The 21,437-nt window shown below is 36.6% G+C and overlaps 2 protein-coding genes across 4 annotated transcripts; one reads left to right on the plus strand and one right to left on the minus strand.

Moving 5' to 3' along the window:
* Positions 1-4,059: 4,059 nt before the first annotated feature.
* On the plus strand, positions 4,060-8,715 carry LOC117624871 (microtubule-associated protein TORTIFOLIA1-like). 2 transcript variants are annotated; one of them, XM_034356364.1, is made up of 6 exons: positions 4,060-5,151; positions 5,493-5,684; positions 6,265-6,370; positions 6,480-7,171; positions 7,250-8,140; positions 8,339-8,715. In XM_034356364.1, the coding sequence occupies exons 1-6, from the start codon at positions 4,393-4,395 to the stop codon at positions 8,534-8,536; spliced, it is 2,838 nt and encodes a 945-aa protein (XP_034212255.1). In that variant the 5' UTR covers positions 4,060-4,392; the 3' UTR covers positions 8,537-8,715. The 2 variants fall into 2 exon arrangements, with proteins under 2 accessions (XP_034212255.1, XP_034212256.1); XM_034356365.1 differs by having other exon boundaries at positions 4,115-5,151; positions 6,483-7,171; positions 8,339-8,647.
* A 273-nt stretch (positions 8,716-8,988) lies between these two features.
* LOC117624869 (DNA polymerase I B, chloroplastic/mitochondrial-like) lies at positions 8,989-18,289 on the minus strand. 2 transcript variants are annotated; one of them, XM_034356363.1, is made up of 12 exons: positions 17,888-18,289; positions 16,400-17,180; positions 16,027-16,218; positions 14,739-15,418; positions 13,164-13,617; positions 12,942-13,037; positions 12,604-12,696; positions 12,341-12,535; positions 11,367-11,459; positions 11,061-11,273; positions 10,878-10,967; positions 8,989-9,580 (listed from the first exon to the last, which is right to left on the minus strand). In XM_034356363.1, the coding sequence occupies exons 1-12, from the start codon at positions 18,007-18,009 to the stop codon at positions 9,419-9,421; spliced, it is 3,171 nt and encodes a 1,056-aa protein (XP_034212254.1). In that variant the 5' UTR covers positions 18,010-18,289; the 3' UTR covers positions 8,989-9,418. The 2 variants fall into 2 exon arrangements, 1 of the variants encoding a protein (XP_034212254.1); XR_004585383.1 differs by lacking the exons at positions 8,989-9,580; positions 10,878-10,967 and having other exon boundaries at positions 11,253-11,273; positions 12,331-12,535.
* Positions 18,290-21,437: the final 3,148 nt, after the last annotated feature.

The raw sequence follows: 21,437 nt of genomic DNA on the forward strand, positions 1-21,437 counted from the left end.
CTAGGACTCGGTTAATGTGGTTTTATTTGGGTTTGACCCTAAATCACCCACCGAACAGACATCCTTGGTGGAGGAATTTTCAAAATCGACACTGAACCACCACCCTAAAAAATCGGTTAACCGAACAAATGGTTCGGTATCAATTTTCAACGCAGATAACGACGAGATCAATGCTTCAAATCTCCAAAGATGAAGGGAGATAGAGTTGAAGTAGAGAGAGGTAGTGTGAAATAGAGACATAGAGGAGAAAAACCGAAAGAGGATATGAGGAAGATGAAGACATAGAGATAATAGAAGAAAAAGATGAAGAGAAGACGAAGAAGATGCAGATTTGACCAAAAAACAAAGATGTAGAGAAGAAGACACATACAAGGAGAAAGAGAGAAAGAAGAGAAGGTGAGAGGAAACGGCACAATAGAAAGTGTTAGGGTTGGCTTGGATTCAATTTGATTCCTAGCCCAAAAAGGAATTGAAGCTATGATAATAGTATTATATATTAGAACTAAATTAGAAGCTCTTATTACTTTTGTATATGAATACATATACAAAGAGCTTTTATTGAAAGATCCCTTAAATTAGCTTACTTAAGGGACACTTTTGTAGGGCCCACTCCATACTATATTTCATTAATCCAAACCTTCTATTTTGTAGATACTAATTCAAAGATCATCTATACAAAAAAATCACTTGAATCCGATATCATTTTACCACTCAATTGAATTATTAAAATTTTAGTATTTTCTTGAAGCACCGTATTCATTGATTTTGTAGGATACAATTCGATATCGAAACGATTTCTGATTTGTCTAATTTTTTACAAGGATGATATATATAAAGTTTTGTCAAAATTGAAAGCCATTAAATATATTAGCTTTACAATTATATCTTAATGTAAGCTAGTACGTCAATGGCTTTGAGAGAGGGTTTAAGTTGTGGATCTCAAGCCTATGCATTTAGCTTTGGTACATTATACGCATTTAAAAGAATATTAACCACTAGATTAATCAAATGAATTATAATCAATCCAAGTCAACTTAATTGTATTAGAATGAAACTTCCACTTTGCACCTTATCATTATTACTTTTCAATCTCAAGAAGAAATAGAGGAAGAAGAAAAAGAACAAAAATGTTAGAGGCAAAAGGAAGGGTGATTGAGATGGAAAAGTGATAATGATAAAATGCGAAGTGAAAGTTTTAGTCTAATACAATTTCTTAGACTAATCAAGTGGCTAATATTTTTTTTTTTTTAATGTGCATGCGTATAAATGTACCGATGCTCAATATAGAGGCTCATAATCCTTAAATTGGAGTTTAGGGCTTTGAGAGGAAAAAAAAAAAAACCCAAATAAGAATGAATAATTTGGTTCGCCATTTGGTTGACTTACGATTTAAAATGCGTAGCCCTACATCCACCACAAGTCTCAATCCTTCACTGCAATACAAAAGCTCAATCACAATATTCAAACCCAAAAAATAAAAAGAAGAAAGAAAAAAATCATATAACAAACAAAAAGGACAATACATCTCTCTCTCCTTACCCGTAAGAGTATCTTCATCACAAGAGGCCAGCCTAGGCAAGAGGGGGCCCTAGGCCCGGAGAGCAGCTCCAGTGCGCCAAGTCCAGTCCGGGCAAGGGGTGGATCCCACTAGTCCAGGCAAGCTCACGGGCCAATCTGGCCCGTTCTCTTGCTTTGGGCAATGGCTACAAGCCACGTGTCTTCTCTTGGAACCTTTGATCCAAAAATCTTATCCAATCCAACGGCTGTCCAATTTTTGGCTAAAAAAAATTGTAAAAAAATATCAAAAATTCTGGAATTTTTTTTTCTATAAATACCTACCAATATTTTTAACTTTCCACACCAAATCTTCATACAAATTCATCTCCTTCCAATATTTTTCACTTTCCACAACAAATTTTCAACTACAAAATTCCATTTGTGTAAAAATACAAATGGCCTCTTCCATTGAAGCCGGAGAGTAGTGGACAAACATTCGAAGTGGTAAAAATCTTGGCGACGAGGTAAAAAAAATAAATAAATTGCTATTTTATTCAATTTAATGTCTTTTTATTTATTTATAAATATTTCTTATATTTCCAATTTCATTTTTTTAATAGATTATTCAAGGCAAAACAAAAAAGAGAAAAACCATTACACATGGCTTCTCAAGTGAACAATGCTCGCAGTCAGTTCCAGTGATGCGTTCCGTGTCAGAAATAATGGCACTATTATGTACTCCGAAGAAAATATGCCCCCAAGTCATGATCCGGTGGAACCGCCTCCTCCAATGATTGAGTCGTCCTTGTACTCGATTATGTCAGACTATGAAGACCGGGAGTATTTCAATTTGTATGATGAATGAGTAAGTATTTCAATTGTATGATAAGTGAGATGTGAATTTTATAATAAATATGGACAAGTGGCAACCAAAAATCTTATCCTAAAATTTAGTCCTAAAATTTAATCCGAAAATCTTATCCGAAAATTTTATCTGAAATTTGAGATGTGAATTTTATAATAAATAGTGACATGTGGCAACCGAAAATTTTATCCTAAAATTTTATCAAAATTAATGATTTAAGTATAAAAAATAGAAAATAAATTAAAGTGAATATAATTGCGCTTGACCTTTCCCATAGGGGTGGAAACAAAAAAGGCAAATGCTGCCATTATTCATATAAATAGTGAAAACCCTTGTCTTTCCCTCACCCTGGAGTGAAATGAGAGTATTTTTGCTCACCACTTTAACCCAATGTGTACTCTTATCACCAATCTTAACACTTTACACATGTCCTTGAAACTTAACTTTTAAAATATTTTAAATCAAAAAATAAAGTAAAACAATAATAAAATAACATTTAAACTCTCTCTCTCTCTTTCCCCTTCACGACCCAGCCCACCCTATCTCTACAGCCACCCCCTCATCAACCCCTAGCCACCATGCCCCTCCAGCAACCCTTCCCCCATCTCGTTCACCCTCCACCATGGCCTAGAGATCCACAAGCGGCTTCGACCTCCAATCTGTCATCAAAGCTTGGTGCGTACTCAACAAACCCAACCCTCTCAGCAAGTTGCGAAAATACATATCATCATAAATCGTTATCAAAATACAAATTGCCTGCAACCTTTCTGAAGATTCAACAAATCAATTACAAAGTTTAAAAATTATAACTAAGTTGTGAAATGAGAGAACCCTTTTCATCTAGCGTTGTTGTTTTTAGTGTTGGGGATAGAAGACCTTTGGCGAAGAAGCTGATGGTTTGGTCCCCAGAGAGGACGACCATATCTTGCACCGATAGCTTCTTAGAGGCAAAGAGGTTGATGATCTCAGACACGGTCAGGTTGGTTTTGGCGTAATAGCCGTCAACGAGGTGGGGCTAGGTCGGGAAACGGGAGAGACATGGAGAGAGTTTTTTTTATTTTATTTAAATGTTATTTTATTATTATTTTACACTATTATTTTATTTGAAATACTTAAAAAGAAATATAAAAACAAAGAGTTAATTATAGTTATTTTCAAAGACAGATATCACGTGTTAAGATGGATGGTGACGGTACACATTGAGTTAAAATGATGGACAAAAATACTCCTGAAGTGAAAGTGCTCTAAAGCAAAATTGCTTCTTAACTTCTATTGTGCTCAACCACAAAGTGACATCCGTCGTTTCTTTTTTAATTGTCAAAACTATAACCACCTTGCTTATTTTTCAAATTTCAGTGTCCAATCACGACGTTGCTATCTCATATTCATAATTTGATGGTGGCCCTCATGTTGCCTCTAGTCCTCTTCTGACTACTACGCTTCCACAACTCCATAAAATATTAATGATTGACCCCTCCAATCCAAACCAAAACAAATCCCAGATTAACAAATGCTCGACATCATTTTTTATGAGCGATCACTTCAAACTTGATCTTGACCCACAAACAATCTTCAAATTTTGAAAAAAAATAAGATATGTAAATAAAGATAAAGAAAAATTAAAACCATCAAAAATTAATTTTTTAAACGTGAAATATATAATGCCTCATTTAAGTTTTTTCTTTTTCTTTTTCCTGAAAGAATAAAAACATGGATTAGTCTAATTCCAATCTATTTTGGAAAAAGATTACCATTGGGCATTTTGATACTTTTGTTCATCCTGTCCCTCCCAGATCTCTCATTTTCAATTTGCAGCTTTGATTTTGCTTTCACTAGCTTAACTAAGCCTTAGCCCTCACTCCACCCCAACCTGGCCACCTCTCCCTCTCTCTTTCTCCTCTGCAACAGCATTGTCTGTAATGTATCTCTCTCACTGCTTAAGCCTGAAAGCTTAAATCTTTGAATCAGAGAAAACCCATTTCCATTTCACATCTTCCCATTTGAAAAACCAAAACCAGCAGCTTGAAAACATGAGTTTTGCAGGACCCAGAAATTCAAAACCCACAAAACCCCCAAATCCATCAACCTCAAATGCACCAACATCCCAACCACAGCAACCCCCAAACTCCTCTTCAAAGTCCTCTTCTTCTTCTGTTTCTTCCTCCCTCTCAACCCACTTAGCCATGGTGGAGCTGAAGCAGAGAATCCTCACCTCCCTCTCAAAACTCTCAGACCGAGACACATACCAAATCGCTGTAGAAGATCTCGAGAAAATCATCCAAACCCTCGCACCCGAGGGCCTCCCTATGCTCCTTAATTGCCTCTACGACGCCTCCGCTGACCCAAAACCCGCCGTCAAGAAGGAGTCTTTGCGCTTACTCGCATTGGTCTCTGCTTCCCACCCCGATTTCACATCGACCCATTTGACCAAAATCATTGCTCACATCGTTAAGAGGCTCAAAGACGCCGATTCCGGCGTCAGGGACGCGTGTCGCGATGCCATTGGAGCGCTGTCGGCGCAGTACTTGAAGGGAGAGAGTGTAAGTGACAATGGGGTACTTGGGTCCATTGTGGGTTTGTTTATGAAGCCTTTGTTTGAGGCTATGGCGGAGCAGAACAAAGGGTTGCAATCTGGTGCGGCGTTGTGTATGGCTAAGATTGTGGATTGCGCTGCGGACCCACCTGTCTCTTCTTTTCAGAAGCTGTGTCCAAGGATCTGCAAGTTGCTTAACAATCCTAACTTCTTGGCTAAGGCATCGCTCTTGCCGGTTGTTTCAAGTCTGTCTCAGGTTTGCTTCATGTATTATGTGGTTGCTTCTTGGTTGGTTAAATAAGTAGCTTCACTTTCTTTTTCAAATACAAATGATATGTAGTCATGTACATTGTTGTGAATTTGATAGTAAAGTTGGGACTTATGTGGTTGTTTGATTGCTGGAAGTTGTAGGAAACAAAAGACAGCAGAAAAGAGAGCTAATTTGGAGTGTTAACTTAAAATGTGTTGGGTTTGATATAGTGAGAATAAAGACATTGTCTTCCTGGTTTGTAGGTGGATAAAATGAACACTTGGATCTATACTAGGGATAATTTATTTGGATTTTTACTGATCTGAAGAGGTACGGACTTGTTGCAGGTTGGAGCAATTGCACCGCAAAGCTTGGAAAATTTACTGCAAATTATTCATGAATGCCTTGGAAGTACAGATTGGGCAACACGTAAAGCAGCAGCTGATGTGCTGATTGCATTAGCATTGCATTCAAGCAATTTGGTCAAAGATAGAACTGCTTCCACCCTGACTGTGCTTGAGTCTTGCCGTTTTGACAAGGTAGTCTTTTGTTGCATATTCTTTCAAGTACATTACCTTTTCCCTTACTATCTGTGCACACTAAATGATTACCAGATTTCAATAATGTCGTGGGGATCACTTGATTATAAACAATAACATTTTTTATTTTAAACTTTTGGCTTTGTATTAATAACCGGTACACAATTATTCAAAGGAGATTCAATGCTGAACAGTATGTCATTGGATTAGTATGCATATAAAAATTTCACTACCTTATTAGGTTTTTTCGTGTGGAACTTCTATATTTGAACTTTTTCGGTTATTTACTGGGAGAGGGAGGGGTATTTGAAAGTATTGAAGATAAACTCTCTTATCAAGAAATGTTGGATTAATTTGCCAGAGATTGTCCTCATGTGGATACTGGATATGGGTTTCACATTTCAGATAGGCCCATAGTGTTGTTTCTCACTTTACTCTCTTAGGAAAAAGCAATCTACTTGTAATATTGAACTGTTGAAATCAGCCAACGTCCATACAAGAAATATGTTATAAAGATAGGAGGGTGGCTATATATTTCTCTTGGCCTAGTGTCCAAAATTATGTTTGATTTGTTTTACAGATTAAACCTGTCAGAGATAGCATGACAGAGGCATTGCAGTTCTGGAAAAAGATTGCTGGGAAAGGAGGAGATGAAGCTCCAAATGAACAGAAAGGCCTGTCTCATGGTAAGTATATCAGTATATATTTTTTGAATGCTCCTATTTTCTATTTCTTTTGTCTCTCACTGGATTATTTTTTAGTAACAAATTTTTAATAAAGAAAATCCTGAATCAGCAGAGGTGTCAGAAAAGAATGAGTCAAAAAATCCAAAGCCTAGTGAGAGAACAGAGCAAGCAGCAAAGGGTTCATCTAATGATTCATCCCCTACTTCAGATTCTGTTTCTAAATCCAAAGGTATTACTGCAGATAAAGCAGTTGCACTTCTGAAGAAGAAACCACCTGTCTTAACTGACAAAGAGCTAAACCCAGAATTCTTCCAGAAACTTGAAGAAAGGGGTTCTGATGAATTGCCTGTAGAGGTAGTTGTTCCTCGTAGACATCTCAATTCTTCAAATTCAAATAATGAGATAGAACTAGAGCCAAATTGTACAGATTCAAAGGAAAGGCTAAACCGCAATGGAAACAGCCAATCTGATGATATTCAGGGATCTTTCAGTAGTAAATACCGTAACATAGAGAGAGGACTTGCTGGTCTGTATTCTAAACAGCGAGATCATGATGACTTTGAGCGCGGTAAATGGCCAGAAGAAAGGGCAAATGAAAAAGAGCCAAGAATGAGAGCAGTTGACAGTGATGATAGAATTGATATAAATCAAAGGGAGTCATCTAGCAGTCGTGCAGGTTTCTCAAAAACTGATGGTCAATCTGAAGGAGCCTTTGTCAATAACAAAGGAAATTGGTTGGCTATCCAAAGGCAATTGTTACAGCTGGAGAGACAACAAGGTCATCTGATGAGCATGCTGCAGGTATTCTAGTTTCTGCACTGTGGAAATGGTTTTAATGTATATTCCTCAAAATTATATGATACCTTTCTTAAATTGCAGGATTTCATGGGTGGGTCTCATGATAGCATGGTAACTCTGGAGAACAGAGTAAGGGGTCTTGAGAGAGTTGTTGAAGACCTGGCACGAGATTTATCTATATCATCAGGGAGGAGAGGTGGTAATTTTGCAATGGGGTTTGAGGGATCTTCTAATAGGCCCTTAGGCAAGTATAATGGTTTTCCTGATTACACTAGTGCCAAGTTTGGACGAGGCGGGGATGGAAGAAGTCCATTCGGTGAAAGATTTGCCCAAAATGATGGAATTGTTTCCGGCATGAGGGGAAGGGGCCCTCCTTGGAGATCTGACATGTCTGAGGTGTGGGATTTTTCTACATATGGTGGTGGTTCTCGAAATGGGCAGATTGGTTCAAGGAAGGCTGTAGGAGGTGGTCCTATGGATGGTAGGTCCCCCAAATCAGAGAATGAGAGTGATCAAGGTGGCAACAGGCGAGCATGGGATAAAGGGGTTGGACCTGTTAGGCTCGGTGAGGGGCCTTCTGCAAGAAGTGTTTGGCAAGCTTCAAAAGATGAGGCTACCTTGGAAGCAATTCGTGTTGCTGGAGAGGACAATGGAACATCTAGAGCAGCAAGAGTAGCTATACCTGAATTGACCGCAGAGGCCATGGAAGATGATAATGTGGGCCAAGAGCGGAATCCAATCTGGACTTCTTGGACTAATGCAATGGATGCTCTTCAAGTGGGTGATGTGGATACAGCCTATGTGGAAGTATTATCTACAGGAGATGATCTCTTGCTTGTAAAGTTAATGGACAGATCAGGTCCTGTGATTGACCAACTTTCAAATGAGACAGCAACTGAGGTCTTGCATGCTGTTGGACAATTTTTACCAGAGGCAAACTTGTTTGACATCTGTTTGTCTTGGATTCAACAGGTATCAGGTTTTTCTTAATCCTGTTTCTTATTCTACTAGCTAAGATAACTTCTCTTTTGAAGGATTCATGAGTTCACTAGTTTCCTTCTTAAGGGTTACACTTCTTAATTCTCAATTTTATTGCATTTGGTGTTCGTCTATGGAGCTGCCTCAGGTTCACTTGAATTTGACGATTTAGCCCCTTTTCGCATTTTGCAGTTGGTTGAAATGGTGCTGGAAAACGGATCAGATGTTTTTGGCCTTCCCACAGAAGTAAAGAAGGAGCTTGTATTGAATTTGCATGAAGCTTCTTTAGCAATGGATCCACCTGAGGACTGGGAAGGTGCAACGCCGGATCAACTTTTGGTGCAGTTGGCATCATCCTGGGGAATCAATTTGCAACAGCATGACAAATAGTTACTAGTTCGTTTGCCAATTTGTATTCAATGTGAACTTTGCGTTTGGAGTGGATGATTTGGTCTATAGTTCCTTCAGTTAGTACGATTTGAACTTAATGACCAATAAACATATATAATTGTGAAACGTTCACTTGATTTATCAAACGTGGGGCATGGGGGTATTTTAAGGGCTTTTAATACACAAATCCAACTTTAACAATAACGATCGTTGTGGTCAGTGTTACTCCAAATGTCTCATTTGCAAGTATGAGGTATGTTCCTGCCAGTTGCTCATAGGCAATCCATGAACGTCGTTGAGTCGTTTGAAGGTTCTTACGGTGCCCCTTGTAACCTTGGTTGAACATGCACATACCTCATATGCAGGTCTGGATTTTTAAAATCCTTAATTCCTCTTTCTCCCAACTAATTCATAAAAAGAAAACGTATTATACCAAGAGAAAGAAATGAGGAGAAACTAAGACAACGTAATATCGCATCTTCATTCTTGTTCAAAACATACATTAGTTTCACCAAGGAAAGTACAATACATTAGAAGAGTTGTTCAACAAAACATAAGTGTTTGATTGTTAGTAGACTAATCTATATACAAGGCATGCTTTTCCATGAGCCTTCCCCATGGTCTAAAAATCACATAGTGCTACCAAGCAGCAGATCGAACCCTCTTCTAGTAATCCTTGGCTGCAATGTGACGAACTCATCATCAAAGATGATGGAAAATTTCACATCAACAGGCTATAAAAACTGATTCCTTGGGCAGAAAACCTCTTAGGAGCGAATGCCATTAAAACAAGATTGCAAATGGCCCCTGGAATGTATAACACACGAACTGCCCTCATAGGTTCTAAAACCAAAGGCCCAATTATGTAATTAACCACACCATCTACTTGGCAGAATACCAGTTTTGTGCACATTTGGCATCAACAGCAAGGTCAACCTTAAGGAAATTCTTGCCATTGAAGGGCTTCGACATGCACTCAACAACTATTGCCTTTGCAACCTCAGCAGACTCAGATGGCCCTTCCAAGATCACTTCATCATGAACCTGCTTTCCAGAAAAGATAATTTCCAGAACTCGTCAATGGCTACCTTATTTAACCCTCTAATTTAAAATATTCCAAAAAAGATAGATAACAGAGAGCCACACAAACTGCTTTATCTTTTTACGCCTTTTTCTTAGTAAAAACTAAATTGTTTGTGATTTACTGTTGCACAAGTTAAACAAACTTAAACCTATTCAATGTGAATGGAAATGCGTCAAGGAGCATGTCAATCCAAGATGAAATATGAAGAACAGAAGCAATTAATTGAGGAAAGCATTATTTAAGGTTGCTATCAAAACTAGAGCTGAAAAAGAAATGACATCTGAACCACTATTAAATAACTCTAAAAATGATGCTCCTATTTCCACCTTATCACACCCTACCTCCCTATAAATTTCCATAAGTTTTCCATAACACCTACACCTATTTTCAATTTTCGAAAACTTGAAGAAATTCTACTGGATGTCCCCAAATGACAGAACAAAACGGTGGATGCCAATGGAATTACCACTCCAAACGTAACGTCCAAATCTCTTGAAACAACCAAATAACATATATTCAGGAAGAGAAGAAATAAACCAAGCAGTATCGTTCTCACATGGTCTACTTATATCATAAGATGAAAATTGATTTGCACAGATAAGACCAATAAATTGAAGATTTATTGACATCATTCAAAATTGCTGAGAAATAACCATATCAAAAAAGGCAGAGTGCCAGATAATGTGGCTTAGAAAGAGTACAAGAAGATAGTTCTTTCATTTCACTTGAGTCAAATATTTAAGGGGAAGTTGACGCAGGATCAATTGAAAGATCTATTTAGGACATTAGGAGAGAAAGCAAAAGAAGCAAACATACAGATATCATGTGTGTTTATATTTTGTCCCTTTGACTCACTTTTTCTCATCAAAGATTCCTTTCCACCATTTATTGTTCTCTCACTTCCCCCCAACCAAACAATATCTTTCTAATATCTATTCTTAAATTTACTCTATAAACTTTCTTATAAATTTTTTTTAAATGAACGAATTTAAGAGGAAAATAAGCCTCCATCTCCTACATTTTTGTTCTTGCTACTTATCTTTTCCCCACAAAAAATGAAAGGTACAAAACATAGCAATTCTCATTCCTCATGGAGCACTTTTCATATGTTCTTAATAATTACAGGATGCTTAAAAATCTTAGCTTTTATTATTTATGCTGCTATATATTTTTTCTAGATTTCTTTTGAAATTATAATTTTGTTCATGACATTGGCAAAGTGTTAGCTAGTTTAATAATAAGGAAACTGGAGTTAACCTGTAAAAGCAGCCTCCACCCAAGATCATTCAAATGCGCATTATTGGATATTTCTAACATGGCACACATGGCAACATCAGCAGCACTACCCTGTTGCAGTCAACAAATCAAAATCTCGTGTTGAGAGAGAGAGAGAGAGAGAGAGAGAGAGAGAGAGAGAGAGAGAGAATGCACGGGAAGAACCTGCACTGGTGTGTTAATAGCAGCCCTTTCGATATGACCTCTTTGAGCGCGACTAGCACGAGCTATTGAGGGGAACCAGCGTTCCCGTCCTAGCAATGTGCGAACATGTCCATGCTTTGCAGCTTCCTCTTTGCGTTTTTCTTGCCAAAGTCTCACTTCTTGTCTTTCTTTGTACCAGAGCTTAACTGTTTGCTCTGCATCCTGAACAGATACCTGGGAACCACCATACCCTACTGCATCATTCAAATTGATACAAAAATAATATGAATGCCTTATTATATTTCAAATTTAGCACTGCAAGTGTACCTTCCAATCCCGAGAAAGCCCAATTGGAGTTTTCCCATATGCAATGGAGAAGTTAAGCATTTTAGCTTTCCTTCTTTCAGAAGCAAAGGTATCCTGAACATGAAATGTTTTTTAATCAGAAGATAGTGTTCAGAGTGAATCCAGAGCTACTAACATTTTATTTGGACATCAGCATATCAACATATGGTTGTAACCTCATCCAAAAAACAGATTAGAATGGCAGAAAAACAATCAAAATATCAATATGTTGACAGCTTAGATGGAATATATATATATGTATCAAATTAGAAAAACAATATTTCAGCTATCACTCAACTGGAAAAATTGCAACATGATATTGGGTGAGATAAAAAAACATGTACAAACAAAACTGAACAAATTAAATATATAAACTTCATGCTTATCAAATTAAAAGGTACAAAACAAATTTGATATCTTTCCACACAATGGTTATCCCAAGCCTAATCGTAGTAGAATCAATATTCAATTCATTCTTATACGCACTTGGAATGACTAAGTTAGTCCTAGCTCCAGGTCATGGACAGGAGCAGTTACATTCCAGCTCCAGTCATGGAACAGAAGCAATTTCATTAACCTGGAGGCGTTGTCATATTTAAGGGGAGAACATAAGCTTTTCCAGCTCCGTGCACTTGCTTAAATCTGTTTGGTATTTTCATTTTTTCAAACATCACCAAAGCAAACATTGCCGACTCTTCATGAAATAAAGAGAGAGCAACAGAAAGAAATATACAACATTTTTATTTTCCAAGGTTCAATTATAATAACCAACTACAATCTTATTAGCTCCCTCAAGAAAATTTTAGGCCAGAAAACGTAAATGTAAGAAAGAATGTTCTTTCTTTTGGACAGAAAATAAAAATATTCCTACAAAAAGGACCACAAAACTCAATTTTCCAACTATCATCAATAAATCTTCACTGCTAAACTAGGAAAAAAACATTACACTTTTTAACCTTCAATAGTGGAACTGGGGGTTTATCTTCACCGGGTTGAGGATCCCACTCAAGTAGCACTTCCTTTTTCTCAACGGCTTCCCAAATATGCTGGTACATGTTCATTGCAGTCCTTGAATGAAAATCTCCACCAGCTTTGAAGGCATCCAACATGCTCTTACAGTTGGAAAGATGAGCAAGAATCCTGAGTTCCAGCTGTCATAAGAACACATTAATTAAAAAATTAAAAAACATGTATTCAGCAGATAATATAAACAACTAACCTGTCCATAGTCAGCAACAATAAGAGAATTTCCAGGTGCAGCTACAAACGCCTGACGGATCTTATACCGGTCTTTCTCCAAAGCAGGTTGATTCTGAATCAGGAAGTAAAGAAGAAAAATGAAGATTCATACCTTCCAAGTTTCCAGTATAGTTGGAGATGTTAGTTCAGAAGCAAGATATTTGATTGAAAATCAAAGTGCTTTTAATGATCAGAGAAGCTGACTATCCAGATATCACCATTATCCATAAGGGAATGGTTAATGTCTTGGATAAACAATTGATTATAACTTCATTAAATAGATTATTGTAAAATAGTTGAAAGGATTATTAATCAAACCTGCAAATTAGGCCTCCTAGCAGATAAACGCCCTGTTTCCGTGTTGATATTTAGGGAACAATGAATCCGCCTGTTCTTGCCTGATATATTACTGCTCTGTAGTAGAAAGAAACCAAAATCATTGTTAAGTGTCGCATAAATTTGCAGTAAAAAATTAGAGAAAAAGGAGTTAGCTTGGGATATTAGTAAGCATAAACAGTGTGATATAACAGCAGAAATCACCTGCAAAGGGAGGATGAAGTTGGATATCAACGAATCGATAGAGCAAACTTGACATAAAGCGGCAATAGCGTGGCAAGCTTCCTTTCCCTTCTCCTTTGGTTTAAATGCTTCAAAAGCTGTCCCATAAGCAGATGTGTCAACATATTCAGACATATTTTCTTGTTTTACCAAGTATTCATCACTCACTGTCTCACAAGCATCTCCAACATCATCTATGTCATCATCCATAAAATGAAATTCTGAAGAGACCTTCCCAGATAAAATCTTCAAAGCATCTCCTCCAACTGAGGGCCAACCACTTGCTGTGTAAATCTCAGCCGGAAGATTGACACCAATACCATGCAGAGTGATATTGCGATATTTTGGGGTTGTATCCTTTCCATCTCCAATCACTTTATCAATGTTTGGAACTCTAAAAGTCCTCTCAGTTGGAATAGCCTGATCGGAGTCCTTGCTGTAACAGGATACAATCAAGTCAAATTTATACAGCTTCCCTTGCCTTGTCATAAGGCTAGGGGGATGGTATCATGAATAAGATTTTTATTTGGTACTGTCCCTGCATTTGAATAGTGTAAACGGTAAATTTACTATGCAAATGCAGGACACTTAATGTTCCAAATGACCCATAGACACTAGAGTAATTGAATTTTTGTTTGGTTACCCTAAAAATAGTTCATATGGATATTGGTGTTTTTATTAGACATCTCAGTGCAGTTGGGGATCATTTTCTATCACAAGAAGTGGTCCCTCCAATAAAATCTAGATTTTGTACCCTAAGTTTTAGATTTGAATTATGGTTCTAATCCAGGATGGGGCTGTTTCCTCTCACATGAACCAAAACTCTTACAAAGTTTTGCAACAATTTCTGCTTCCTGTGCATGTAGTCATGCTAACCAAACTCTCAAGAATAGCAAAGCATATTGTTGAACAGCGCTTACATAAAATTGTACTCTTAACCTTATCATATATCTTTTTTATTAAGAAAAAAGGAAAAACAAAAAGATACAGCTCATGAGAGTTAAACATATCTTTGACCATATATCACAGGATACATATAAAAGGTAAAACTTTCAAATTCCAAGACAAATAGCTATAGACTGAGCTCCTTCTGTCAACAGAGAAAGAGAACTAAAGTTGCTAAAAAGAACAAGAAATCAAGATGATAATCAGAATGCTTTGTACTGTTTTCTGTATTTAGAAGAAAGTAGATTTAGTTTTTTGACTTCTGTTCCACAGTCACCAACTAAAGCTGATACAACCAAGATAGCAACAAAGCTCCTTATGTCAACAGAGCCAGAGAACTAAAATTGCTAAAAAGAACAGGAAAATTTTGAGAACAAGAAATCAAGAAGATGTAATCAGAATATTTTGTGCTGTTTTCTGTATTTAGAAGCAAGTAAATTTAGTTTTTTTCTGTTCCAGAGTCACCAACTACAGCTGATAAAACCAAGCCCTCAAAATAGAATGTGTTTAGCATCTTTCACCTAGTAAAATAAAGTCTGGAAAACAGTTGTCTACAACATGAAAATTCTCATACTGACAAAAAAAATTAAAGGTGTTAGTTGAAATATGTACCTGTTCACAGTCCCACCAAACAAGAGCTGGCGTAGTTGCACATCACTTCCCACATTCATGTACTTGGCATCAGTGCAGTAACTAGAAGCCCACCTGCGAAACCTGTTAGCAGCAACCACTTGTTCGGCTTTGGCCTGCTTCTCAATCTCAGCTAAATGTTCTCGATCAACCAACATTCCCTCAGTTTCCATCTGAACTAAAAGCTCACCAAACGGTTGCCAGTATTTTTCATAGAAATCAAACATGGATTTTCCAGAAACGGGGTTTCCATCAATTTCCCACGGCTTTTTGCCTAGTTGGTTTTTCATGCTCTCATAGAGATTTAGTGTGCTTATTGCATCTAAGGCAGAATAGCAAATCCATAGTTTTCTCTCTTCTCTTTGTAGCACTTCAACAGGATCAATAATGGTCAATTTCCCTTCTTTTCCATCTGTTTTCACTTTCTTCCTGCCAAATATTGTTTTCATTGATATTTTACCAACCAAATCCTTCAAATGACACTGTTCCGCCCCAGACATGACCTTAGGGTCACGTGTAAGCGCTTCAAGAGAATAGCCTCCCTTTATCCGCCTTGATGAATCCCACAAGCGCGCCATGTGCATTGTGTCGGCGTGAAAACCGGAAAGCTTAAGCCCATAGTTCTCTATTACATGGTTATCAAAGCTGTAATTGTGCCAAACCTACAAAAAGATATCAAGTTTGTTCTTCAATCAAGCATGCACCTTGTATGCTAGTCAAACACCGATAAGTGATTTTCCAGGCCAAAAAAGAAAGCACATACCAAGTGAAACAGTCAACAGCAGTCAACAAAATAAAGGCCAACTGGACCAGCCTTATTAAGAGAAAAGGAAAATAGAGAAGAAGAAAGAAAAGAAAGATTAATACTATTTTCTAACTCATATAGTATTGTGCAATATTCGACAAACTCAAGGCCTTGATCCTTGGTTAGTCAGAAACAGAAGCTGTCCTGAAAGCAAAAATAAAAAATAAAAAAGGACACAAAACGGTATTTCTACCAACTGCCCTGCAGTAATGGGAAAAAATGCATAAAGAGAAAGGAAAAGAAAGGCTCATGAAAATAGAAAGAAAGTTATCAATAATTTAATTGTGCAAAAGGACAATTGTAAATGTCTGATTAATATGAACCAAATTTGTCACAAGAGTTGCAATGTCATTATCGTAAATCAAAAGAAAGTAGTCATTTCTGAAAACTGTCACTACCCAATGATGATTATGTTGTTATGAAGGTGCAGTGAGTCAAGAGGACCTTATAAGAAAGAAAAACAACCTTTTTGATGGAGGGATCTTCAAAAAAGGGAGCAAATTCAATTAAAAGTTCCTTGCCGCCGCCATCAAGAACATCCACCCAAATACAAGACTTCCCATTTCCAAAATCCACACCCGGTCCAGAATAAATACTGAAACATATTATTTCTCCATGATCAACAGGTGTTTCTCGCTTCACTTCTATCTTAGCCACCTGTTAAAATGCTATTATTAGCAACTAGACAGTAGCCAGTAAATAAGAAATCTCGAGCACCCAAATACAAGCCACACATTTATTTATAAAAAGGCAAAAAGAAAGTTCAAAAAAAATGTGCAGACATATTGCACACAGAACTATATCAATCAAAGTAAAGATAAACTTGAAGTATGGATACCTCTGTGTCACAGGCATGGACAAGATTCCTGTATTGATCTGTAAGCATCTTAACAACTTTCTTTGCAACAGAGACACTATTGACAACAAGAACCTTGTCATATGTGGTATTAAGCCTCATACGAAGATCTTGCTTGCAATCATTATCTGCTTTTGAAGCAGCTTTAATTGCAGAAGCTTTTGCATGAGACTTGTCCCCTTTAATCACAGCTGCAGCTTCATCTTTATTTCGTCCAGAATCAGTCCCCTTCCTGACCTTTGAGGTCTTCCCTAATTGTGACCCATTAACCACACCCAATTGTCCTGGACCCTCACGTGCATGACCATTGACCTTCTCCAGATTAATATTTTCAACCCTACTGGAAGTTGACACACCCAGACCATCATGTGCATAACCATTTACCTTGTCCACATGATTTCCTTCACCATTTACCTTGTCCACATGATTTCCCTCACCAGGTGTTTTATCCAATTGTCCATAATCAATGATTTTGCAATATGAGCCTTCTGAATTTTCTACCAACTTATCACACGTACTGACATGTGTGAAACCCTCAAGCCTTTCTTGGCTATTCGTTTTAATACCTCCTGCACGGGAGATGTTCCTTCCAAAATAATGTTCCATTACCTTTTTTTCTTCTCTCAGTGCAAAAACCTTGTTGTTCCAGGCACTTTTAGTGCCATTAGATTCTCTTTCAGTATGATAGTGAACTGGATTCAAAGAGATCGTTGTATTATTTGAAAAAGTATCATGAGCAGCTTTGGCTGCACAGACCTCTGGCCTGCAATTTTCATCAATTCCAACATCAAAGGCAGCAAAAAAAAAAAAAAAAAAAAATCAATCAAACAGTATATCGATTTCTCCTCGCACTCTAAGTATGCAAAGGAAGCACAAAACATATTGGAGAACTTGAAACGCAACCTGGCATTCCCAAAATTGTGAATTTGTACTAGAAATTTACATACATTAGCAACTAACATTGAAATCCCAAAGCCAACACCTACCCACAAAAAATTGCACATTTGAGTTTCCCCACTTCCTCTTCCTACTAACATTCCTCCACCAATTGAAAATAAATATACAAGTAATATTGCATATGCAGTTCCCTAGAAGTCCTTGCCAATACAGTCAGATTAAAATGAAATTAATACAATTTTCCAATAATTCAACCAAGTAATTGAAGTATCCCTACGAAATCCAGCAAAGTCTAAATGACTCGAGCCAACAAAAGAAGACAGCTAGATGACCAATACAACCCAAAACAAAACATTCGTGTAACTCCACAACCATTTTTGTTTGACCCAGAACCCCAAAAACTCAAAACCTTTCATCATATTAAATTGCAAATGACAAAAATAAAATTATAAACAAAACACAAGAAATAAGCAAATCAGTATGATGGAATATTTAAAAAAGGCACACAGAAAAAATTTGAGGTACAAAAAAGGAGAGTGGAAACAGTGCAGTCTGAGTAAGATTGAAGTGAACCTGGTACGAGTCCATAGAGACCTGGACGAAGAAGAGCGGGGGCAGGAACGGAATACAGAGAAATAAGAAGGGCAAGAAGGTCTTAAATGGCTGGTTTGGATTGAGGAGAACCCCATAGCCATGAGGTTTGAAAGAGCAACTTTGGCCAGCTTACTACTCCAACTCCAACAGGGGGTTATAGAAGCAGCCGTCTTGGAAAGCTTTGGTGGCAAATCTGTAGATATAGTGGGTATTCGTGGGAGGTTATTTGGGGTCTGGGACTAGTGGGTCCGAGTTTGAAGCAGAAGAGCAGAGCAAGGCCATGACGAGAGAGAGAGAGGAGAGATGAAGAAGGCAAAGACTGCAGAGGCTAAACCCTGGGGTTTTCTGTCTCAGAAAAATATGGGGAAGAACCCAAATATCATATGGCTGGCAAATATTTGTCTCTGCAAATTGTCAATACTAAAATCTAAAAATAAAATGGTCATTTACCATTTAAGGGTTAAAACTTTCGGATATTACAGATATGCCTTTTTTGTGGTCCTTTGGACGTGATGCATTCGGTTTGCTTTTATTTATTTATTTATTTATTTTTAATTTAACCAATAGACAAACTAATATGTAAATATTAAACGGATTAATTCGATGGTCTTGTCTTTAGCAGGATGATGGTCAAGGATCTTACATTCTCACGGTTAGAGTTCGATTCTCGTCCTTCTTTTACTAAATTAAAGAAAAAAAATATCCAGCTTGCTCGCATAACATTTTATAATTAGAAACTTAAATAATAATTTTATAGATTGTGAAGATGCCTAAGAGATGATGAAGAGGGGAAAAGAAGAACTGTAGTTTTGTAATGCATATGCATGGACTTAGGGTTTATGACCAGATGTCCTTACCGTAGTTAATAATCCTTGGCTTATCTTGCCAAAATGCAAGGAGAGGGGTTAGCTTTTTCTTGATGAAGGGTTTAGGTATTGAATTGGTTTCTGCAATTATTTCATTATAATTTACAGGTGCTTGGGGCCACCAAAAGCTAATTGCTAATTTGTCGCACTGAACTACAACCTTGTTGGTCATACTTACTTTAATCAATCAATAATTACTTAATATTTTATTTATTTTGCTAAATTATACTTCCACCATTAAAGTTTATGAATTATCTTATCAAGCATAATTTTAAAATTCGGTCTCATTCGTATCCAAAAACTAGGTCATTCAAACAATGTCATTCTCCATAGAATGGCAAGAGTTGTGATTAGAACTCAAAAGACGCCTCAATGTGTGTTTTTGTAAGATATTCTTCTTCTTTTTTCAAGATTTTTCTTTTTTTTTTTGTAGGTTTAAGAGTCGCTCCATTCCTCCCATTTTTTGTATTTTCCCACCTCTTTTAATAATTTAAGTAGCCATAAATTTATTCATGCATAAAATTGAGGAGGAATTGAAATCCGGATTCTCATTAAAGTTGTTTATTAAACTATATGAATCAAGGTAAGAATTATATTGATTCCTTATAAGTTGTTTACTAGATTCTCATGAATCAGAATTGAAACTAGTTTGATTACTAAAATGCACTTGTTCTAAATAAATTATTAGGTTAAAATGGATGGCAAATTTGAAATTTTGTGAAGATATAATGGGTATAAAAGGTGGATTACTCATGGGCTAATTCTCCAGGATTTAGAATACCACCTCCCACTTAGGGTATGTTTACGTATCAGTAATGGCTATGGGAGGAAAGCAAATGATTTCCATTCCTGACTTCCCCTGCGTTTACTTGCAATCAAGAATGAAAAAATAAGTGGACCCCACCTCAAAATCCGTAATCACATCCCCTCAAAACCAGGTATCAGATCAACTAGGGGGAGTAGTTGATACGATTCTCATTCCTGTTTTCTCTTAATAACTTCCAAAAATACCCTTACCACTTTACCATAATTCCAAAACACCCCAAACCCTAAAAAAAATAAAAACTCACGCCAAGAAGTTCCAAGAAGCTCCAACCCTTAAAAAAATAATAACTCAGTTCCAAGAAGTTCAATGTATTTAATCGTATGAAGATTATGTAGATTATTATTATTTGATTGTTTACTAGTTACGTAGGTGAAAGATATATATTTATTACAGTTTATTTTTTCTTTTGAAATTAGCTTTGAACAAAGATGTTATCAACATTATCATTGAACTGGGCTCCTGTTGTTCATCTTGTTCAACATATTGATTCCTCATGTTTACACCGCCTTACTAGTTTGTTGCAGGATTAGTTTGGTCTCCTTAGCCAATTTGAGAATTATATATGTGTAGTGGTGAAAATGTGCACGACATTTTAGTAATCAAATTAATTTGGATTCTGATTCATGAAAGTTAGTAAACAATAACAATGGGAATCAACCTCATTCCTTTACTAATTTCATATGTTTAGTAAACAGTTTAATGGGAATGATTCTTCCCATACCGATTCAATAGTTCCCCAATTCCTAAATCCTTTAATTCCTTACTTTCTCCATTATTGATACGTAAACATGCCCTTAAAAGTTCAATTTCTCCAAAATCGGGATTTGAATTCCTGATTTTGTGTGGATGTGGTCCTCACTGATTAGTTACCGTTGCATCAAAAGCTTCTTTCTTCTTCTTCTTTTTCTTGTTCGAAGCCGATGCATTAAAAGCTTGCAAGATAGACTACGAGGGGTGTATTCAATCCATATTTATAAAAACTTTTATAAAATTTAAAAGTCTGGAGGTATCCAGTTGTCACTTTTAAATTTAAAAAGTATTTAAAAGTGTTTTTTTTTAATAGAATAAGTATTTAAAAATCTAGTTGTGATTTTTAAAAATTTGTCAACTTTATGAAAGTTACTCACTTAAAAAAAGTCTTCAAAAGTTTCAATTGGATACACACATATGAATTCATTAGTAAATAGTGATTACATAGATATGAATTCATAATAAAAGAACTGACCATCAGAGCCTAAACTCACTCTTTTCGACTTGTATGATGAAAGTCACTCAAGGTTACATATTGCTCCCCTCCATTATCGAATTGATCATCATAAAACCCTTATTTTTTGTATTAGCTAGAACTTTTAAACCCACTCTTTTTTACTTGTATTATGAAAATTTTGGCGACATAAAAAAAGTTAGGGTCTTTGGGGGAAAGAACATATGGAGGAAGAGAGGGGTGAGATAATAATAACCTTGAAGGTGAGAACAATGCTTATTATGTTTGAATTAACACATGTAAAGGGATTGTAGATTTTATATGTAGATGTAAAGAGTTTAATGGGGGTAGGGAAATAAGGTGGGCGGAGAAAAAGAACAAGTATGTGGAAATAACAACATTCAAAGTTTAATTCTCCTCATGAACAAATAAGAAAATTATTATTTAAAGTAATTCTATAGTTTTATGCACACAAAAAACCAATACGCATCTCCGTAGCTACCAAACGCAACTGTCGGTTTGTACAAATCGAATCCACATGTGATAAAAAACTGAATAGATTATAACCAGTTTGGTTTGATTTTGCATAAAAATAGTCATAACTAACTACCGCATTAAACATAACCAATCTAA

Source organism: Prunus dulcis, chromosome 4 (genome assembly GCF_902201215.1).
Source record: "Prunus dulcis chromosome 4, ALMONDv2, whole genome shotgun sequence".
Lineage (NCBI taxonomy): Eukaryota > Viridiplantae > Streptophyta > Magnoliopsida > Rosales > Rosaceae > Prunus > Prunus dulcis.